Below are 18122 nucleotides of genomic sequence, written 5' to 3' on the forward strand. Positions count from 1 at the left end.
GCAATGTTTGGTTATGAAAACCTGTGCAGATTGTGGCTGAGTGAGATAGGGTACTGCTGGAATCCCAGGTATTCCTCATAAAGGGCCCACACCATGGACGTATTCACTGATGAACTCACCTGCTCTAAGCTGCAGCACTGGGGTAGTACTTGAACGGTACCAGGGACACACAGGAAGGAACTGAATTGTCTGGCTTCTGAGTGAGAGTTGAAGGGGCAACTTTCTCCCCGACAGAAGTGTTGGCAAAAGCCATTGTTCCTTTGTTGAGCACCTTTATGGCCCCTTTACACTATTTTCTTTCTTTTTTTTTTTAAATCTGCATTATGTACAAAGGAAGGAAAGTCTGAGACGGCCACAGTAAATTGTTCTTTTTATTTAGAACATGAAGAGGAGAAACGGCTCCGCACTGGCATACACTAATCATCTTGTTCTATTTCACATGGGCTGCAAAGTACCTCTCACTATGAGATAAATTGAGCATATGTGATGGCCAATACAAATGTTTCAGAGTACGGAGAATAGCACGTACGTTTCTGCAGTGAAACTCAGGAAATTCGCCTTTCATGGAGGTTGGATATTCCCAGATCTTGAGAGAATGAGGTGACGAGGAGAGGAGAAGACAGAGAAGAAACTCCGAGGAAGGGGATGGAGAGGGAAGGAGGTGAATGATGCCCAGATGAGAGCAAGTTGCAGACAGCATCACAGGAGAAGACAGATGGTCTTTCCTTCCTCACACAGGAATGAAGCAGAGCTTGTAAGGTGGTGGCACAGAAACACACCCATTGACAACTGCAGTGGTGTCAATGTCCTTTGGGTCGACCACAGATTTCAGGGTAAAGTGCTGTAAAATGGTGGTCAGGAATAAAAACAGCTCCATGCGGGCCAGGCCCTCGCCTACACATATTCGTTTTCCTGAAAATAACAAACACAGAGAGTAAATACTCCTTGAACACTGAGCTTCTGGATGTTAGAAATCAAATATGCAATAAATATCCGATTAATGGTTGAATAGGTGGATGGATGGTAGAATGGGTGCATAGACAGATGTACATGCTATCTACCTAACATCTTGTCCTAACAAGTATTCTTCTTCCAACAAACATTTGTTGAGTGTCAGCACTGTGTCAAGCAATTCATTAAGCATTCTCACATTATAACTGCTTTTCAAGTTTCCAGGAGAAACACACATACTGTATTTTGCCGTGTATAATTCACAACCACAGTTTTGGCCCAAACTTTCATGGAAAAAAAATTTTTCATTTTAAGTTTTTCATTCAAACTTTTGTTTACATTTGGGTACTTGTTTTGGCATTTTAGCAAAAGAATTTTAGCATTAAAAAAAAAATTTTATTCATTTTAAGTTGTTTTTCCAGGACCCACTAGCTCCAAGTCAAGTAGTTGTTTCAATCTACTGGTGGAGGGCGCAGCTCACAGTGGCCCATGTGGGGATCGAACCAGCAATCATGTTGTTAAGAGCACCGCGTTCTAACCAACTGAGCTAACCAGCCACCCAGCATTTATTTTTTAACATATTATGGCACAAGAAATTTTATGTAACAAATAATTACAAAACATAAGAACAGATACAAAATACAAGACATTTTATGTACTGGTTTACAATACAACATTTATGCATCATAGAAGGCCAAGAACTCTTTGTCATTGCAAATTCTTCATAAGTTCAACAAAACCTATCATATTCTAGGGTAGTATTTTGCATACGGATATCATTATTGATTTCTAGAGTTACACTTCTAACTCATAAGCATAAATAAAAGAATTAAAAACATTTACATAGATACAGAATTAGTATTACCCATGTATGATGTGCATCCCTATTTTACCCGCACAAATATGGGCAAAAAAAATGTGCACCATACACGGCAAAATATGGTACATTGGTTGTACTTTCTGTTCCTAGTGTGATGTTTCATGATTTTTCTTCACGTTCTTCACAGCCTCTGTTCTCGCTCCAAGTATGCCTACTCTTTATCAATCTCCAATACACCATGAAGTTTCAAGTTTTATATAACACTGTTCTTTCTGGCAAGAATGCACTTCTCTTATATTTTCAGTACCTAGCGCAAATTAAATTTGTGCATTCGGAAGAACTGAGTCAATTCTCCAAAGCTGCAGTGATCTGGCCTAATAATGAAGATGTATCATGAAGAGAGAAGTGCATTGGCATTGGCATTGGCTATTGGTACTCCCAACCATGGAAAAAGAGCAATTCTACCAGTATTAGAGTGAGTACTATGTAAGTAAGTTCCAACTGATCCCCAAAAGGTATCTGTCCTCTGAAGCACTGAAGGAAATCAATGTCTATTACCTGCTGAGAAAGGCATGAAGTAATCACTCTTCTTAAAATTGCCACTCTCATCCAGGAAGTGGCCAGGGTCGAATACTTCTGGGTTGGGGAATTCTTTGTCACTGTGTAGCACAGAAGTCAGAGACGTGAATATGGTCGTGCCCTGGAAAGAACAGGTGAAGATAAAATGAGTTACGAAGAAGTTGTGGAACTGGAAGAAATGTTGGAAGTCATTGAGTCCAATTTTACGATCTACAGAGGAGGAATCCTACATCCAAAGAAGGTCACAAGCATTTAGAGCCAGAGAGAACAAGTGATGTGGATAAGGTGAAGACCAGTGGCAGTGAGGTTGCCAAAAGAGATTCCAACAGCATGTGAAGTACTGAGTACATGGGTTCTAGGGTACTAGACCTTCTGAATCCATTCTGCTCATCACCATGTTTGGATGCTCGTGTAAGTCTGCAACACATGCTTTATTTTATTACTTCAATTTTTATCCATCTCATATGTGGATTGCGGTTTAAAACAGAATCTCTGTTAGAGCTTGGAATGTCTACAGTTATCTGTTCATAGGGCTTTTATAATAAATAGACATCTGATCAAAATTTTAAAATATCTTCTGCGATAATAAATACAGTGACAAATTTTAGTGTTATTATTTCCATGTAGATATTTGTCTTAATTTAAAAACATAGAAACATAGTACGTACTAATGGTTGCCAGAAGGTGGGTGGGGGAGGTGGAGGGATGGATGAAAACATGAAGGAGAAGAGAGTCAATAACAGAGTGATAATTTTGGGTGGTGACAGACTAGTGTGAGCACATCATAAGATATATAAATGTTGAATCACTATATTATACACCTTAAACTAATATAATATATACCAACTATACTTTAATTTAAAAAATTGAAATTAAATGAATAAAAATAAATATAGGGTAGATTTCATTACAGATTAATCCGGCTTACAAACACAGAAAGAATGATAAAATTAGAAAAAAATCTTCACTTTGAGACAACTCAGTTTAGGATTATTAATTCAGGCAAGTTTTATCAATTAATGCCGAAACTCATGGGTGAGTAGTTGGGAAGCACGATGTTCACAAAATCCTAAAGTACCATGCAATAGATTTTTATTAATTAAAAGTAAAAGACAGATTCTCTGCCATAGAGAGATCAGCAGATACCACTTTAGGTGAGGAACATAGCATAACCAATAATAGGATAAGTGGCATTATGTGCCCCACCTCCCCAGTGAATTTCAGTGGCACATATAAAGCACGTATGTCATTCTCCTGTCAAAATTGTAACTGGAACCTAACATCTAGAAAACAATTGCATAAAACCAGTCTGAGGAACAATTTACTTGACTACTGGCTTGCACTCTTCACAAAGTTAAATGTACTGAAAGAAAATAAGTAGAGCAAAGGGAATTGATAATGAGACTAAAGGGAAAAGGTAACCAAATTATATGTGTGTCCCTTGGTTGGAGATTGAATTGCAAAGAAAAAAAAACAAAACAAAATTATAAAAGACAGTCTAGGAATTTCCCATTTACTTAGAAATAAGAGAAACAAGTTTGATTAATTATTATCCTCAGACCCCAATATTAAAATAGAAAAGTCTTCTCCTCATTGTGTTCTGTGCTGAAAATACAGTGGACTGAAAGTTCTACCCCTTGTACCAAATCTGTGATCATCAAGGTAAGCCCCATGATCTCTAAGTAAAGTCATCAATTCAGTCTTTTCCAAAGACTGGAAAGTACTTGCAACCTTACTAATCTCATTACTTCCTTTCCTCAACAAAGTACAATTTTTTTTATGTTATTTTAAAAATGTAATAGTTATGTGTTCTGGCTTCAAGTGGAATAGAGGAGCTTGTGGCATATCAAATAGAAAGTCTGGATATATACAGAAATAATGTGTTAAAAAGCATTGGAAATCTACCAAGATAAAAATTTGTCTAAAGATTCCATAGTTGGGAGAAACTCAGAGAGGTAAGCTGACACCTAAAGTTAATTTTAGTTTGTTTCTATGTCCAAATATTAATCAAAACAAGAGTGTTGCATCATTTTGACTGGCTGGAGAGGGAAGAGCTCTTTCTGGAAAATGATAAAATCTGAAACTATGCATTATCTATCTATCTATCTATCTATCTATCTATCTATCTATCTATCTATCTACCTACCTACCTACCTACCTATCTATCTCATCTATCATCTAATTGGTATTTACCCAAAACTTATTAGGCATTTCAAAGACACAACTAAGTGGCCACAAGAAGAAGAGGGGAAGACAATAAAAATAAACCCATGGGTCGGCCAAAACTCAGGCGGTTGGAACTCTATGCTCCTAACTTTGAAGGCTGCCGGTTTGATTTCCACATGGGCCAGTGGGCTCTCAACCACAAGGTTGCCAGTTCAATTCCTAGAGTCCTGCAAGGGATGGTGGGCAGTGCCCCCTGCAACTAAGTTTGAACACGACACCTTGAGCTGAGCTGCCGCTGAGCTCCCGGATGGCTCAGTTGGTTGGAGCGCGCCCTCTCAACCAAAAGCCTGCCGGTTGGACTCCCATAAGGGATGGTGGGCTGCGCCCCCTGCAACTAGAAAACGGCAACTGGACTTGGAGCTGAGCTGCACCCTCCACAACTAAGACCGAAAGGACAACAACTTGAAGCTGAACAGCACCTTCCACAACTAAGATTGAAAGGACAACAGCTTGACTTGGAAAAAAGGCCTGGAGGTACACACTGTTCCCCAATAAAGTCCTGTTCCTCTTCCTCAATTAAAAAAAAATCTAATAAATAAATAAATAAATAAACCAACCTATGTAAGGGAACAATACTCGTCTAATTTTATTAGGCCAGCATTACCTTGATGCCAGAAATTTGACAAGAAAATTTTGAAGAAATAAAACTGTAGACTAAAAATCTCTTGTGAATATAAATACAGAAGTCCTGAACAAAATGTAGCAAATCAAATCCAGCTCTGTGCAAACTATAATATGTATATTTAGTGGGAAAAGTGAGGACAATATATACAACCATATTAATAGATGCAGAAAATTGATATGAAAACATTGCATACATCCCACCAAAAAAAACAACGAAAGAAAACATTGCATATGCATTCATGACCAAAACAATCATAATAATAAACAAAGCAAGTAAACTTGCTAATCTGATAAAGAATATAAATCAAAATGTACAAAAAACATCATTCTTAATATTGAGATGTTAAACCTCCACTCTCCTGCAAATCAAAAATAACCCAGATAGCAGGGTGATGTACGTAGAAATTGCAGATTAATCTAGAAAGAAATTATTAGCAATAATTTTATATTTAGCAAGCTTGCTGCATATAAGGTCATCAAAATGATAAAATCAATTATATTTCTAAGTACCAGATTTAAAAAATGGAAATAAGACTTAAAAATTTACAACAACAATAATAAGTGCCTAGGAAAAGAACAAACAAAAGATTTGCAAGCCAATACACTGAAAAGAAAAAAAGAAAAAAACGTTTGGAAAAAATTAAAGAAAGCCCCCCAAACTGGGAGCCTATACTATATCTTTTAATTGAAAGATTTAATGAATCATGATGTCAAGTCTTTCTAAATTAGTCTAATATCACCCTGATAAAAATCCCGGCAGAGTGTTTTGGTAAATATATAAACGTGGAAATGTAAGCAGCTAAGATTAAACAATATTAGAGAAGCAGAACAAATTTGTAAGACCTACACTGTCGGATAGCAAAGCCTGTTATAAAGCTTTATAGTCTAAACCAGAAACAACACAGCGTCCACCAAGCTGTCACACATACGATTTTTGTACTTCTCTCATCCTGTGTTCATAAAGGACTGGACTCATATTGTGACAATGGGAACTTTAAGACCATTGAGGTCAGTAGAAGAGAAACACATCTTACCTTGGGGATGAGGTAGTTTCTGAATTTAACATCACGGATCACCGAATGGGGCAGATTGGTGGGGACAAGGTCAATGTATCTCTGGACCTCGTGCAACACAGCATCCGTGTAGGGCATACAGCTCCTGTCCTGCATACAGGGGCTCCGGTGTCTGCCAACCACACGCTCAATCTCTTCCTGGACTTTGGCTGTAAGACACAAATAAGACTGATGAAAAAAAAAAGCATACCGCATTTGCATATCCATTCAGGAATACGCGAAGCAATCTGTAGGTGTCCCAATGTCATTATAAATATGAGTTATATGCCCAGAAATATACTTAGACAGAGAAATAATTCCCATAATAGATACATATCACTCCTACAAGGTACGCTTAAGTACATCGACACATATGTATCAGCATACAGATATATCAGCATACATGATAATCTAAACAGAAACGATGAAATGTTTCAAACTACAAAGAGAACATAATTAAGTCAACAAATCACTGTTCTTACGGAAAGGAAAAAAGAAATCCAATATTAATTTTATATCAAATAATATTTGGGTTTAAAAATTAAATTATAATGCATGCGTTTTGTGTATTTGTGTATTGTGTGTGTGTGTGTATGTGTGTGTGTGTAATTTGCAATGGTACTCTCTTTATCCTCCAACTTTCCAATGTGATCCATTTAAACATTCTAGCAGTTTCTTTTGAAATTTGTGTTCTATTTCTAAACAATGGCTCTCTGTTTTTATTTCTTACTAACCTACTATTTTCAGATAATGTCTGATTTCCTAGTGCGGTACGTGAGAATTTACTTCTCTATCTTCACCTTACACAAAATTTACACATACAAACAATTCCCCTTATTCCACTTCCCCCAATATAGTTAAATCACAACTTTTGGCTCTTAGAATATTCATTTTAACATCATTCTGACTACATAAAAAATGCTCCCTGGCAGGACAACACTGATTATGTTTCATTTGGGGTACTTACTTGGACTTAACCATGTCTTTCATTCAACTCATAATTTTCTATATCTCAGTTTAGAATTATTTCCAAATGCTCAGGTAGATGTTTCAGACTCCTAATAATAATTTCCCTATTATTAGGAAAACCGATCACCTCTCTTTTGTTCGTGGTGTCTCCCTTCACACCTGCTTTACCCACCTAATCATCCTGAAATGGATATTTTCTAGGCCTGGTGAATAGCAACCTTCCTGACATTTTCATTCTTGGAGCTCTCCTGAATCCTTGAGTCCATGACTTCTTCTGACATGACGTCAGATATTTGGTTGAGAAAGGGAAAACAGGGGGTAACATTTTTGTCAAGCACACAAGTCTGAAAATACACTCTTTTTATTTTTATTTTATTTTTATTTTTGGGGCAGTGACAATTGTTAGTAAAGTTACATAGATTTCAGGTGTACAATTCTGTAACTCTTTTTATTAATATACAATTTGATAGTTGCTCTTGAGAATTCCGAATTCTGATGGTATTGTGAATACTAATCCTTACACAAGACACGACCTAGTTTTCTGAAAGTTTTTGTCATTTTCTTTTTAATCTTGGTGTTCTGAAATTCCATGATATTGTGTCCCAGGGTGGATGTTCCTCTTTCATTCCCTCTGGTATACATGTCAAGAGAATTTTCTATCTACATAGTAAAATACAGAGGTCTTTCCTCCAGAGCTGTTCGTTCTCTGCTGCTGAATTTCAGAGAGCAGGACACAGAAAGGAGCTCAGAGTCTATGAATTCAAGAATCAAATTCTTACTTAACCTTTCTTTTCAGCCATACAGCTCACTGTTTCCCTGAGTGTAGGGCCTATTAGGTTCAGTTTCTCTAGAGAGTAAACCTCCCTCTACCTGCAGGGAAGAAAACAGTTATCTGATAAAATGGAGTTGTCAAAGGGAGCCGGCAGGAAGAGCTACTTTTTTAGCCTATTTCTCCCTTGACCGTCTTTGACACTTGGTATTTCTAAATACTAAAACTTATAGGGATGTAGGAATACAAATAACTTTTCCTGATCATGTAACTTCCTCTTCTGACATTGAGGTTACAACTGCATCCTCTCACTTGAGTTAATGATTTCTCCTCAATATGCTCTTTGTGTTTCAGGAATTTGTTGAAGATTTGTTGGCTATTTTCTGACCTCTTCTTAGCCAGCTTCAAAAGACTAATTCTCTTTTGTAATAGGTTATACTCATTTCAGTGAGATTCTGAAACAGGAAAGGATAATGTATATTTCTAAACTGCTATGCATAACTATAACTCTTTTTTTTTAATTAATTTTATTGGGGTGACAATTGTTAGTAAATTTACATAGATTTCAGGTGTACAATTCTGTATTACATCGTCTATAAATCCCATTGCATGTTCACCACCCAGAGTCAGTTCTCCTTCCATCACCATATATTTGATCCCCTTTACCCTCATCACCCACCCCCCACCAACTATAACTCTTTAAAGGTAAATTTCTAAAATAAAGTGCTTTGTAAAAGATAAAATTATTAACCTCCCTCCCACAAAATTCTTATGGTGAGAAACACCAGCTTTCTGGAAATAGACTTCTGAAATAACAAAATCCTTTATGCGACATCTGAAGCCTAAATAGTTTCCATTATGTCACTGCATTTTCAGAATGAGGAGAGATCTCTGCAAGAATATGCCTACTGTTCAAAGTTAGTGGCCTTTTTGTATTAAAACCAATATGCAGTCCCTGGCCAAAACATGCTCTATGTACCTACCACATATAACCTCTCACGAAATAGAGAAACTGTTTTATTGCTTTTGCTATGGCCCATCGTGTCTTCACTTCTCTCAGTCATCAGCCTGTATTATATAACAATGTCCCGTTATTATCCCTTCTTTAAATTTGGAAAAAATTAAGCAAGTGAAACGGAAATTTCAAGAATGAAGCTTCTCTAACAAGATGGAATGCACTAGCAGTGTCTCCCAACATCTTCTCTGAAATCCCCCTGACCCGCCATGTTGGGCCTACCTGTGACCTCCGGGTGCTTCAACAGGAGCAGGAGAGCATATCTCAGCGTGGTGCTCGTGGTCTCTGTCCCAGCTCCAAACAAATCCATTACAGTGTTTGTCAAGTTTTCAAAAGTAAACTCCAACTGTGGATTGTTCTTTTCCTAGGAATAATTGGATGGAATTATTTGTCAAATTAATTTGCCAAAATTATAGTTAATCCAAAATAACTCATATTGTTATAATTTTAGTAAGCCAACATATAAACCGCAATTTTATATGTTGGCTTATTAAATTTACAACAATTAAAAGGTGCACATTTAGAAAACCTACTACGTGGTATACAAGACACTATAAATTAGCTGACTCAAGCATCACTTTCTACTGCCTCATCCCTCTCCTGCCTAAAAGTTCCATTCATCAGCCACCTTTGCAGTTAGGTAAGCCATGCAGCATAGTTTTTACAAGTGAAATATAAGCCGAAATCTATTGGTTCCACTTTCTCCTTCTTACTCAAAACAAAGATGTGAAAGAAGAGGGCGAGTAGACCTCATCTTGGGGCTGGAGGATTTAATCATGAAGTAAAGCCTATATTCTAAGTATGGGTAAAGAAAAATGGAAAGTATTTGACTGACTTTTCAGGACTTCTGTACTATCCCTACACTGACACATTGCAAGACTCCCTTTATGCACAATAAATAAATCCACTATTTATTAAAGCCATTGTTAATAGGTTTTCTTTTTTTTATATGCAAACACAATCTTAATTAGTAGATATAGGTAAATTAAGGCCATATCCAAAAGATGTTACAATTGTTCAATTTTATAATTAGTTATTGTTCTTAATTTCTTACTGTGCCTAATTTATAAATTAAACTTTATCATAGGTATGTTGGTATAGGAAAATCATGAAATATATAAGGTTCACTACTATCTGTGGTTTCAGATATCCACTGAGGGTCTTGGATCATATCCCCTGTGGATAAGGGGAGACTACTCTACCGGGCAGCTGCTGACCACACCCTGTGGCCCACTCAGGCAGAGTAGCAAGTTCAAAGCCCTGCTCATCTTAGAGTACCTAGAAGCCTTAGAGAATACCTTATGGCTTCCCTGGCCAGGGAAGGAAGTCAGTAGCCCTGCCCAACTCCTGAGCATAGTAGCCTCCAGTATACATATAGCGAAACAACATGTATACTTTACACACATACAATTTTTATATGTCAATTATTCTTCAATAAAGCTTGAAAAAAAAGTCTTTTTTAAATAGTACTGGATGAACTAGTCAGAGCAATTAGGCAAGAACAAGAAATTAAAAGTATCCCATTTGGATAGAAATAAGTAAAACTGTATATTTGCAGATTACATGATTCTACATGTAAAAAAAAAAAAATCACAGAAAATCCACAAAAACATTACTGGTGATAATAAATGAATTCAATACAATTTGCAGGGTACAAGACCAAAGCAAAAATCAGTTGTGTCATTATACACCAGCAGTGAAACACAAATATTAGCGTGTCTCTACACTAGTAATGAGCATTTCAAAATCAAATTAAAAAAAATAATTTTATTTACAATATTATCTTAAAAAATTAATATCTAGTAATCTACTTAACAAAGAGGAAAAAAAGTCTTGTACTCTGATAACTAAAGCCATTGCTAAACAAAATAAAGATTATCTAAATAAATGGAAAACCATCCCATATGTAAGCTGAAAGATTTAATATTGATAAGATGGTAATACTCCCTAAAGCAACATAACAATTTAATGCAACCCCATCAAAATTCCGAAGATGATTTTGCAATATGGAAAAGATAGTCCTGAAAATTCATATGGAACTTCAGGGGTAGGACTCAACTTTCCAATTTGAAAACTTGCTACAAAGCTACTGCAATCAAAACAATGAAATCTGGCAAAAAGATAGAAAGCAAGACCTATAGAATAGGATTGAAATCCAGATATAAACCAAAACATCTATGGTCAACTCATTTTCAATAGGGGTACAAGACTCTTCAGTCTAAAAGAAGAGTCTCTTAAACAAATGGTGCTGGGATAACTGGATAACCACATGGAAATGAATGAAGTTGGACCCCTGCTTCACTCCATATGTAAACTACAATTCAAAATAGATGAAAAGTTAAATAAAAGATCTAAAGCTATAAAACTCTTAAAAGGGTAAATCTTCACAAATTCAGATTTGGCAATAGATTCTTAGATTTGACACTAAAGTAACAAAAGAAAAAATACATAAATCAGACTTAATCAAAATAAAAATATTTGTGCATCAAAGGACATAATTCAGGCTATGAATTGACAACGTACAATATGGGAAAAAATATTGGCATGCCATATATGTGTAAAGGTTTGATGCCCAGCATGTATGACAACTCTTACAGCTCAACAACAAAGGCAAGCATCTCAATTTTAAAAGACAAAGGACTTGAAGGACATTCCTTCAAAGAAGTTATTTAAATGAGTAACAGCACATGAAAACATACATCGGTCATCAAGGAAATGCAAATCAAAACCACAATGAGATACTACTTCATATTAACTGGCATAGCTTTAATAATTACAAAAAAAGAGAAAATAAGCATTGGCTACTATGTGGGAAAATATGAATGTAAATGATGCAGTCACTATGGAAAATTTGGCTGTTTGTCAAATGTAAGACATAAAATTACGATATGTCCCATCAAGTCCACTCCTAGAAATGTACCCAACAAAAATGAAAACATGTTTCATTCTTCATAAGAAGAATCAGAGCCAAAGGTAGATGCTACACAAATGTCTATCAATGAATGATGGATAAACAAATCATGGTATGTACATTAAATGGAATATTATTTAGTCATAAAAATTAATGAAGTACTGACACATACTGCAACATGGCTGAGCCTCCAAAACATTATGCTAGGTGAAAGAAGCCAGAAATAGAAGATCACCAGGCTATGAGTCTTTCTATGTGATATATCCACAATAGGTCAATCCATAAAGCAGATTACAGTTTAACACAGGATGGGGTGAAAAGAATGAGGAGTGATCACTTAATGGGTGTGGTATGTTTTTGCAGAGTGATGGGAAAGTTTTCAAATTAGAGAGAGCTAGTGGTTGCACAATATTGCAAATGCACTAAATATCACTAAATTGCATACTTTAAAATGGTTAGTTGTATAGTATATAAATTTCATCTCAATTTTTAAAATGGCATTACTACATGCATTGTTCTACAAATTTAACACAGTCCCTATGAAAATCCCCACTGGCTTCTTTGCAGAAACTGGCAAGTTTATCCTAAACTTCATGTGGAAATTCAAGGGACCCAAAATAGCCTGAACAATCTTGCAAAACAACAATGTTGAAGGATTCCCACTTCCCGATTCCTAAAAAGCTAGTAATTAAGACTACTAGATGGTGTGCTACTGGCAGATGGACCAACATATAAGTTACGGAATACAATTGAAATCGAACCAATAAATCCTTCCATTTTCAGTTATTGGATTTTTGACGAGGGTTTCAAGGTAATTCATGTGGGAAAAATAGTCATTTCAACAAATGGTGCAAGATTCATGCTTAGGGTCACAACCTCCAACTTCGTACCTAGGCCAATTCTTTTTATTTTACATTCAGTTAAGTCTTCTCTTTTCCATCCACCTATTCGTTCCCACCACAACCTCTGCAACTCTGTATATATCATTCCTCCATCTGAAATAACCTCCCTCGTCCATCGCTGCAAATATATTAAGATTTATTTCTAACCACTGGACTTGCAGGAAGCCCAGCTAGGTCAAGCCATTCTTTTCCATTCTCTTATACATTGTGTGTAACAACCTTGCTCATCTTCATAGTATGGCATAGTCTCTTGCATTTTCTAACTTGTTTGTAATTGTTTTCATTTCACCTGAGGTTGTCAGGTAGATTATTAGTACCTGGAGTACAGGATTAATATATTCCACTTATTTAAAAATTTAGTATTATATCTTCCATAATGTTTAGTGTAGATTCATGAACAGAATAGGTCCTTAAAATGCTTGTCAGAATTACTAGCTTGACCATTGAAACATCTCTAGTAAATACAGAAATATTCAGTGAACCATAAAATGCACAGGCAATCAAATAACTGAGCTCTTGTTAAAATTTTACCTGCTCCATTTTAATCAGGAAACAATCAATAAAGTCCCGAGGATTGTTAACGTCCAGGGATTCTTGATGTTCCCTCGTTCTCTCCATAATATAAGTTTTTAGAAAATCAAAATTTTTATGAAATTTGGTATAACTCCCTGGGAAATAATCAAAGAGAACAGGGAAAGTATTGCAGATCTAGAAGAGAAAATGATAGGATATTAGACAAAAACACTTAATAGGGACATACACCATATGCCAAGGCCTGATTAGAAACTGTACTATAAATATTAATAAAATGTGGTCCCTGTCTTGAGGGGAATTTTTGTTTTACAAATATGTAATTTTCCACACTGATAAGTGTATTTAAAGAAGAAAATTCTGACCAGGGGATCAGAGATGATAATCATATTTATATTATAAAAGCATCTTTATAGCAAGTCTTTCATTTTTCACATCAATTATTCCCTACAATCTTCAAAAATGGGATGGCATAAAATACTATGAATCACAATTTGTAGATGACAACAGAGGTGAAGGGATTTTGGACAACCTGAAAGAGCACAGAGTGAATCCCTGCTGTTTCTAATTCTGCCCTGCAGCCTTAGACACCGATCGAATCAGTATTTTAGACTGGGAGCGTCCTGAAGATACCGTGAAACACAACTCAACATTTTATACATAAAGTAACCATGCACCAGAGTAGTTAAGTGACTTCCCTAAGATCACATCATTATCTTTTAGACAGAGTATAGAACTAGTCAGTTGAGCACAGGTAAAATTATCATGTTTGTTTATGGTTTATACACCATATAACCAATCAATTTGTCATCCTAAAAACAATTACTTTGTCAGTTAGGATGCCAACTGAAGCATCAAACACTCCTACCCTGTTAGTGTTCCCTGGCAGCATGTGTGGTCCCAATATGTTCCCTTCTTGAAGGAGATATTCTCTGTTTTCCTAAATGCATATATTCTTATTGCTGCCAACTAATGTGCCAATGAAGTCACTAAGTGTTGATTGGATGACAAGACTTGTGGGTAATGGGAGCCTTTCAAGAAGAATCCAGGAGTTCATTTAGTGCTGTAGGCCTACTTTTGGAAAGTTACCAAAGTACTTTATGGGAAACTGGGCTTTGAACTTTGGGTGAAAAAACCACTTTAGTCAACGGGGTTGAATTCCAGTTTTGTATTCTGTGCATGTCTTCTCCTGTCCATCACTAAAGGGCTCAGACATCTTTCCCAGATGAGCACTCCATGAGACTAAGCTCTGGGCAGGACTGTGGTGTTCACAGATTCACTCCACAGCTTGGTTCATACACAGACTTAGACTTCTTAGAGAAAAGAGCATAACGGATTCTGTGGAAAGAAACAATCTTGGCCTCACCTGCATCCACGTAGAGCTCACAATGCTGACATTTTCATCAAAAGCTTTCATTATGTTTAGAAAATTATGATCTTTATAATCAAAGTGTTTCTGGAAAATAATGGAGCAGATCACATTGCAGGGAGCACAGCCCAGGATAAAAGTGGGATCACAGGGTGAAGCTAAAGAATTACAAATAATTTTAAAACACCATTAAAATATACATATAAAACTCTTTGTTTATGTCCATTCAACAAACAACACTTGGTGAAATGCTCTGCAATAAATAACCCACATTTATGCTTTAGGAAAAACATTTCTCCCTAACTCCTTCAGAAAAGACAAATCTTCATGATTTCTGATTTGAAAACAAAGCTGGGCAGATTTAAGTTAAATGGCCTTTTATTCCCACACTGTATGCACAATCATGGGTGTACACACAAAACTCGCATAGATACACGAAACCTCCCTTGCGTCTCTGCTGCAAACCCTCTCCCCTCCAAACCATCTCTCCCACACATGAGGGCTGGTGGCCACTACCCATATGGTCCCCCTGAAACGTTTCCAGGATGTAATCAGAGACAAGAACAGTCTGTTGAGGTCAGAGTTGCAGAGACGCAGAGTATAGAGTCACCCACCATTGGTTTTTCTCAACTCCTTCACCAGACAGCGGGCTTCCTCCTGAACACGGTCTTCAATGCTCCTCTTCCCCATCCCAAAATTCCGTAGGGTCATCAAAGAGAAGCGCCGCATCTCCTTCCATCTCTTTCCATTGCTGAAAAGGACTCCTACAAGGAGGGAAACAGAAACTGGGACGGAGGTCCTAGGCAAGGAGGTGGAGGCTGACAACTGGCAGTCACATGATGGGTCAAGCTTTGCACAGGAGATTTTCGCATTCCTATTTTCCATCCACCCCACCCTCATTACCAATGTTGAACGTGCATAACGAACACCTACCAAATCCTTTATTAATTCTTTCAATCACTGGGAACCTGCCTCTTCCAGAAAAGTCTTCTCCCAGGTCAATCAGGGCTTCCTTCACTGCTTCATATCCATACAGCACCACAGTGGGGTTCATGCCAAAATACACAGTGAACACAGGGCCATAGATTTTTGAGAGCTGGGAAAGGAGATGCAGATATTAGCAAAAGAAATCACTATCTAATAATATATTATCCCAGATTCAGTATGATATCATCATCCTACTTTTGTTTTTATTCTACAACACACAGTCTAAAATCTATCTGAATTTAATTCATAACTATGAGGGTGAATGCTAATAACTGCCACTTATGTGCCAGGCAATGAGCCGGCTAATGAGAGTACAGATTACAACGAATTCTCAAAGCAGCACCTTCACTAGGTTCATTTGCCCACTTATAAATAAGGAAACCGATGTCAAAGAATTCCAGTTCCTTTCCAGCATCCCCTTGCTACTACCTAGAAGATTGAAATTGGAACCTCTTCTTAGTTGACCTCTGATCATTGAGCCCATCAATCCTCGATGCCCACCTTGGGACCAAAGCCCAGCTCAGGATCACCGGTACCACTGTTCCCATCAGAATTCTGATTCAGTAGCCCTGTGATGAATACTGGAAATCTGTATGTTTCATATCACCCCAGGTGCCTCAAAGGCCCAGCCCAGGTGTGATCCGCTGGGATCACCAGCACAGAAGGCGTGTGAGCCCCACAGAGGCTGCGCTCGGACATGCAGCATCTCCTGGAAGAACAATTTCTGTCACCTGCAGAATTTATAGGGTAGGGACAGCAGCTTTGTGCAGAGGAAAAAGGATCCTGTTACCATCCAGTGGCCCTGGTCACTTTTTTCTCTCATCCTGGTACTAATACCAAGCTATTTCCTGACATTGGGCGTTAACTGGCTTCTTCAGAGAAGTTCAATTTTCATGGCTGTTCTAAACCAAACACACTGTTTACATGGTAGATGACTTCTAGAATGAAATCACTAATCAAAAACACTTCCCTTACCATTTACCTTCAGCCAAAAATCATAGTAAATGGTGGTGAAACAAAAAAGAGCAATCTCCCATCTTTTGCCACTTTATTACTTTGATTCCACCAGACAAACACCTAAGTGTATCTTACTTGCAAAACACACTACTTCGTTCCACTATTCTTGACGATGACAAATCAAAAATAATACTCCATGGGGACTATTTGCTTTACAATGACATATTTTAATTATTTTAATATATTAAAATTTATTTAAATATATTTTAATAACCATATTTTATCTAAAAGTAGTTGTTAATTTACGTACCCTTTGCAAGCTGCTGGAGGAACAGAAAACATACTTACACTGCTTAAGGATTTGCTGATGTTCTTCACATCTAGCTGCAGGATATTTCCAATAACTGGGAGAGGAGTGGGGCCCGGCGGAAGGTTCCCCTTCCCAGAGCTCTGTTTCCACAGTGAAAGGAGAAGCAAACAGGAGACACAGAGCACCAGGAAGACAACTGGATCCATTGCAGCTTCCTCTTTTTACACAACTGTGAGCTAAAACGCAAACTTCTGTGATTCTCCCTGCTATTCAACGTATGTTTCTTCGACTCCTAAGGTGATTAATCAGCTAGATTGAGACACTTCAATCTCTTTTTATAAAACTCTTTTCCCCACTGTTCTCCTTCTTTGAAACGCTACACCTGGAGATTCTGGTTTAACACGTTTGGGGCTCCACCCAGATATTAATTATTCTTCAAAACATCACATGTGGTTGAGAACCAACACAGTAAACACAGTGATCAAAACAATTGCTCAGCATTCTGGATTCTCAGATTAATGACCAGTTGAGAATTTATATCTTAGGGCAATCTTTGTATAAAAAAAGTGCTTATCTATCAATTAATTTTTTATCAAACATTAGTTTACTTTACCCTTCATAATGAAAGCCTTTTGAAATATGTTAGGGTACGGTACTAACATGACAGCTAGCTAAACATATACTAGGGAACATAACTCATTAATCCTGAATACCCAACTATGCATCAAGTAATTAGCTAAATAAATTTATACTTTTTAAATTTATTTATTATTTTCAAAATTAAATATATTGGAGTGACATTGTTTTGTAAAATTATAGAGGTTTCAAGTGTACAGTTCTATAATGCATCATCTATGTATTGCAATGTGTGTTCATCACCCACAGTCAGCTCTCTTTCCATCACCATAGATTTGACCCCCTTTACCTTCTTCTATCACTTTCTCTTCCCTGTTACCCTCTGGTAACCACTAACTGTTGCTTGTACCTATGAGTTTTGTTTGTTTCTTTGTCATGTTCGTTTGTTGCATATATACAATGGTATATTACTTGGCCATAAAAAAAGATGAAACACTGTGATGTGACAAGATGGGTGGATCTTGAGATTACCATGCTAAGTGAATTAAGTCAGACAGAAAAAGTCAGGGACCAT

General features: G+C 36.9%; 1 protein-coding gene across 1 annotated transcript in view; it reads right to left on the reverse strand.

The window, feature by feature from the left end:
• Window positions 1–730: 730 nt before the first annotated feature.
• Window positions 731–18122, reverse strand: part of LOC308508536 (uncharacterized protein) — a gene marked incomplete at both ends in the record, with an annotated part of 64646 nt that continues 47254 nt past the window's right edge. The window contains 10 exon segments of the mRNA XM_081075416.1: window positions 731–912; window positions 2330–2471; window positions 6235–6422; window positions 9228–9369; window positions 13350–13526; window positions 14716–14876; window positions 15333–15491; window positions 15494–15517; window positions 15652–15814; window positions 17011–17189. Coding sequence (XP_080931542.1) covers window positions 731–912; window positions 2330–2471; window positions 6235–6422; window positions 9228–9369; window positions 13350–13526; window positions 14716–14876; window positions 15333–15491; window positions 15494–15517; window positions 15652–15814; window positions 17011–17189 — 1517 coding nt within the window.

Source organism: Rhinolophus hipposideros (assembly GCF_964194185.1).
Source record: "Rhinolophus hipposideros genome assembly, chromosome: 15".
NCBI classification, from domain to species: Eukaryota; Metazoa; Chordata; class Mammalia; order Chiroptera; family Rhinolophidae; genus Rhinolophus; species Rhinolophus hipposideros.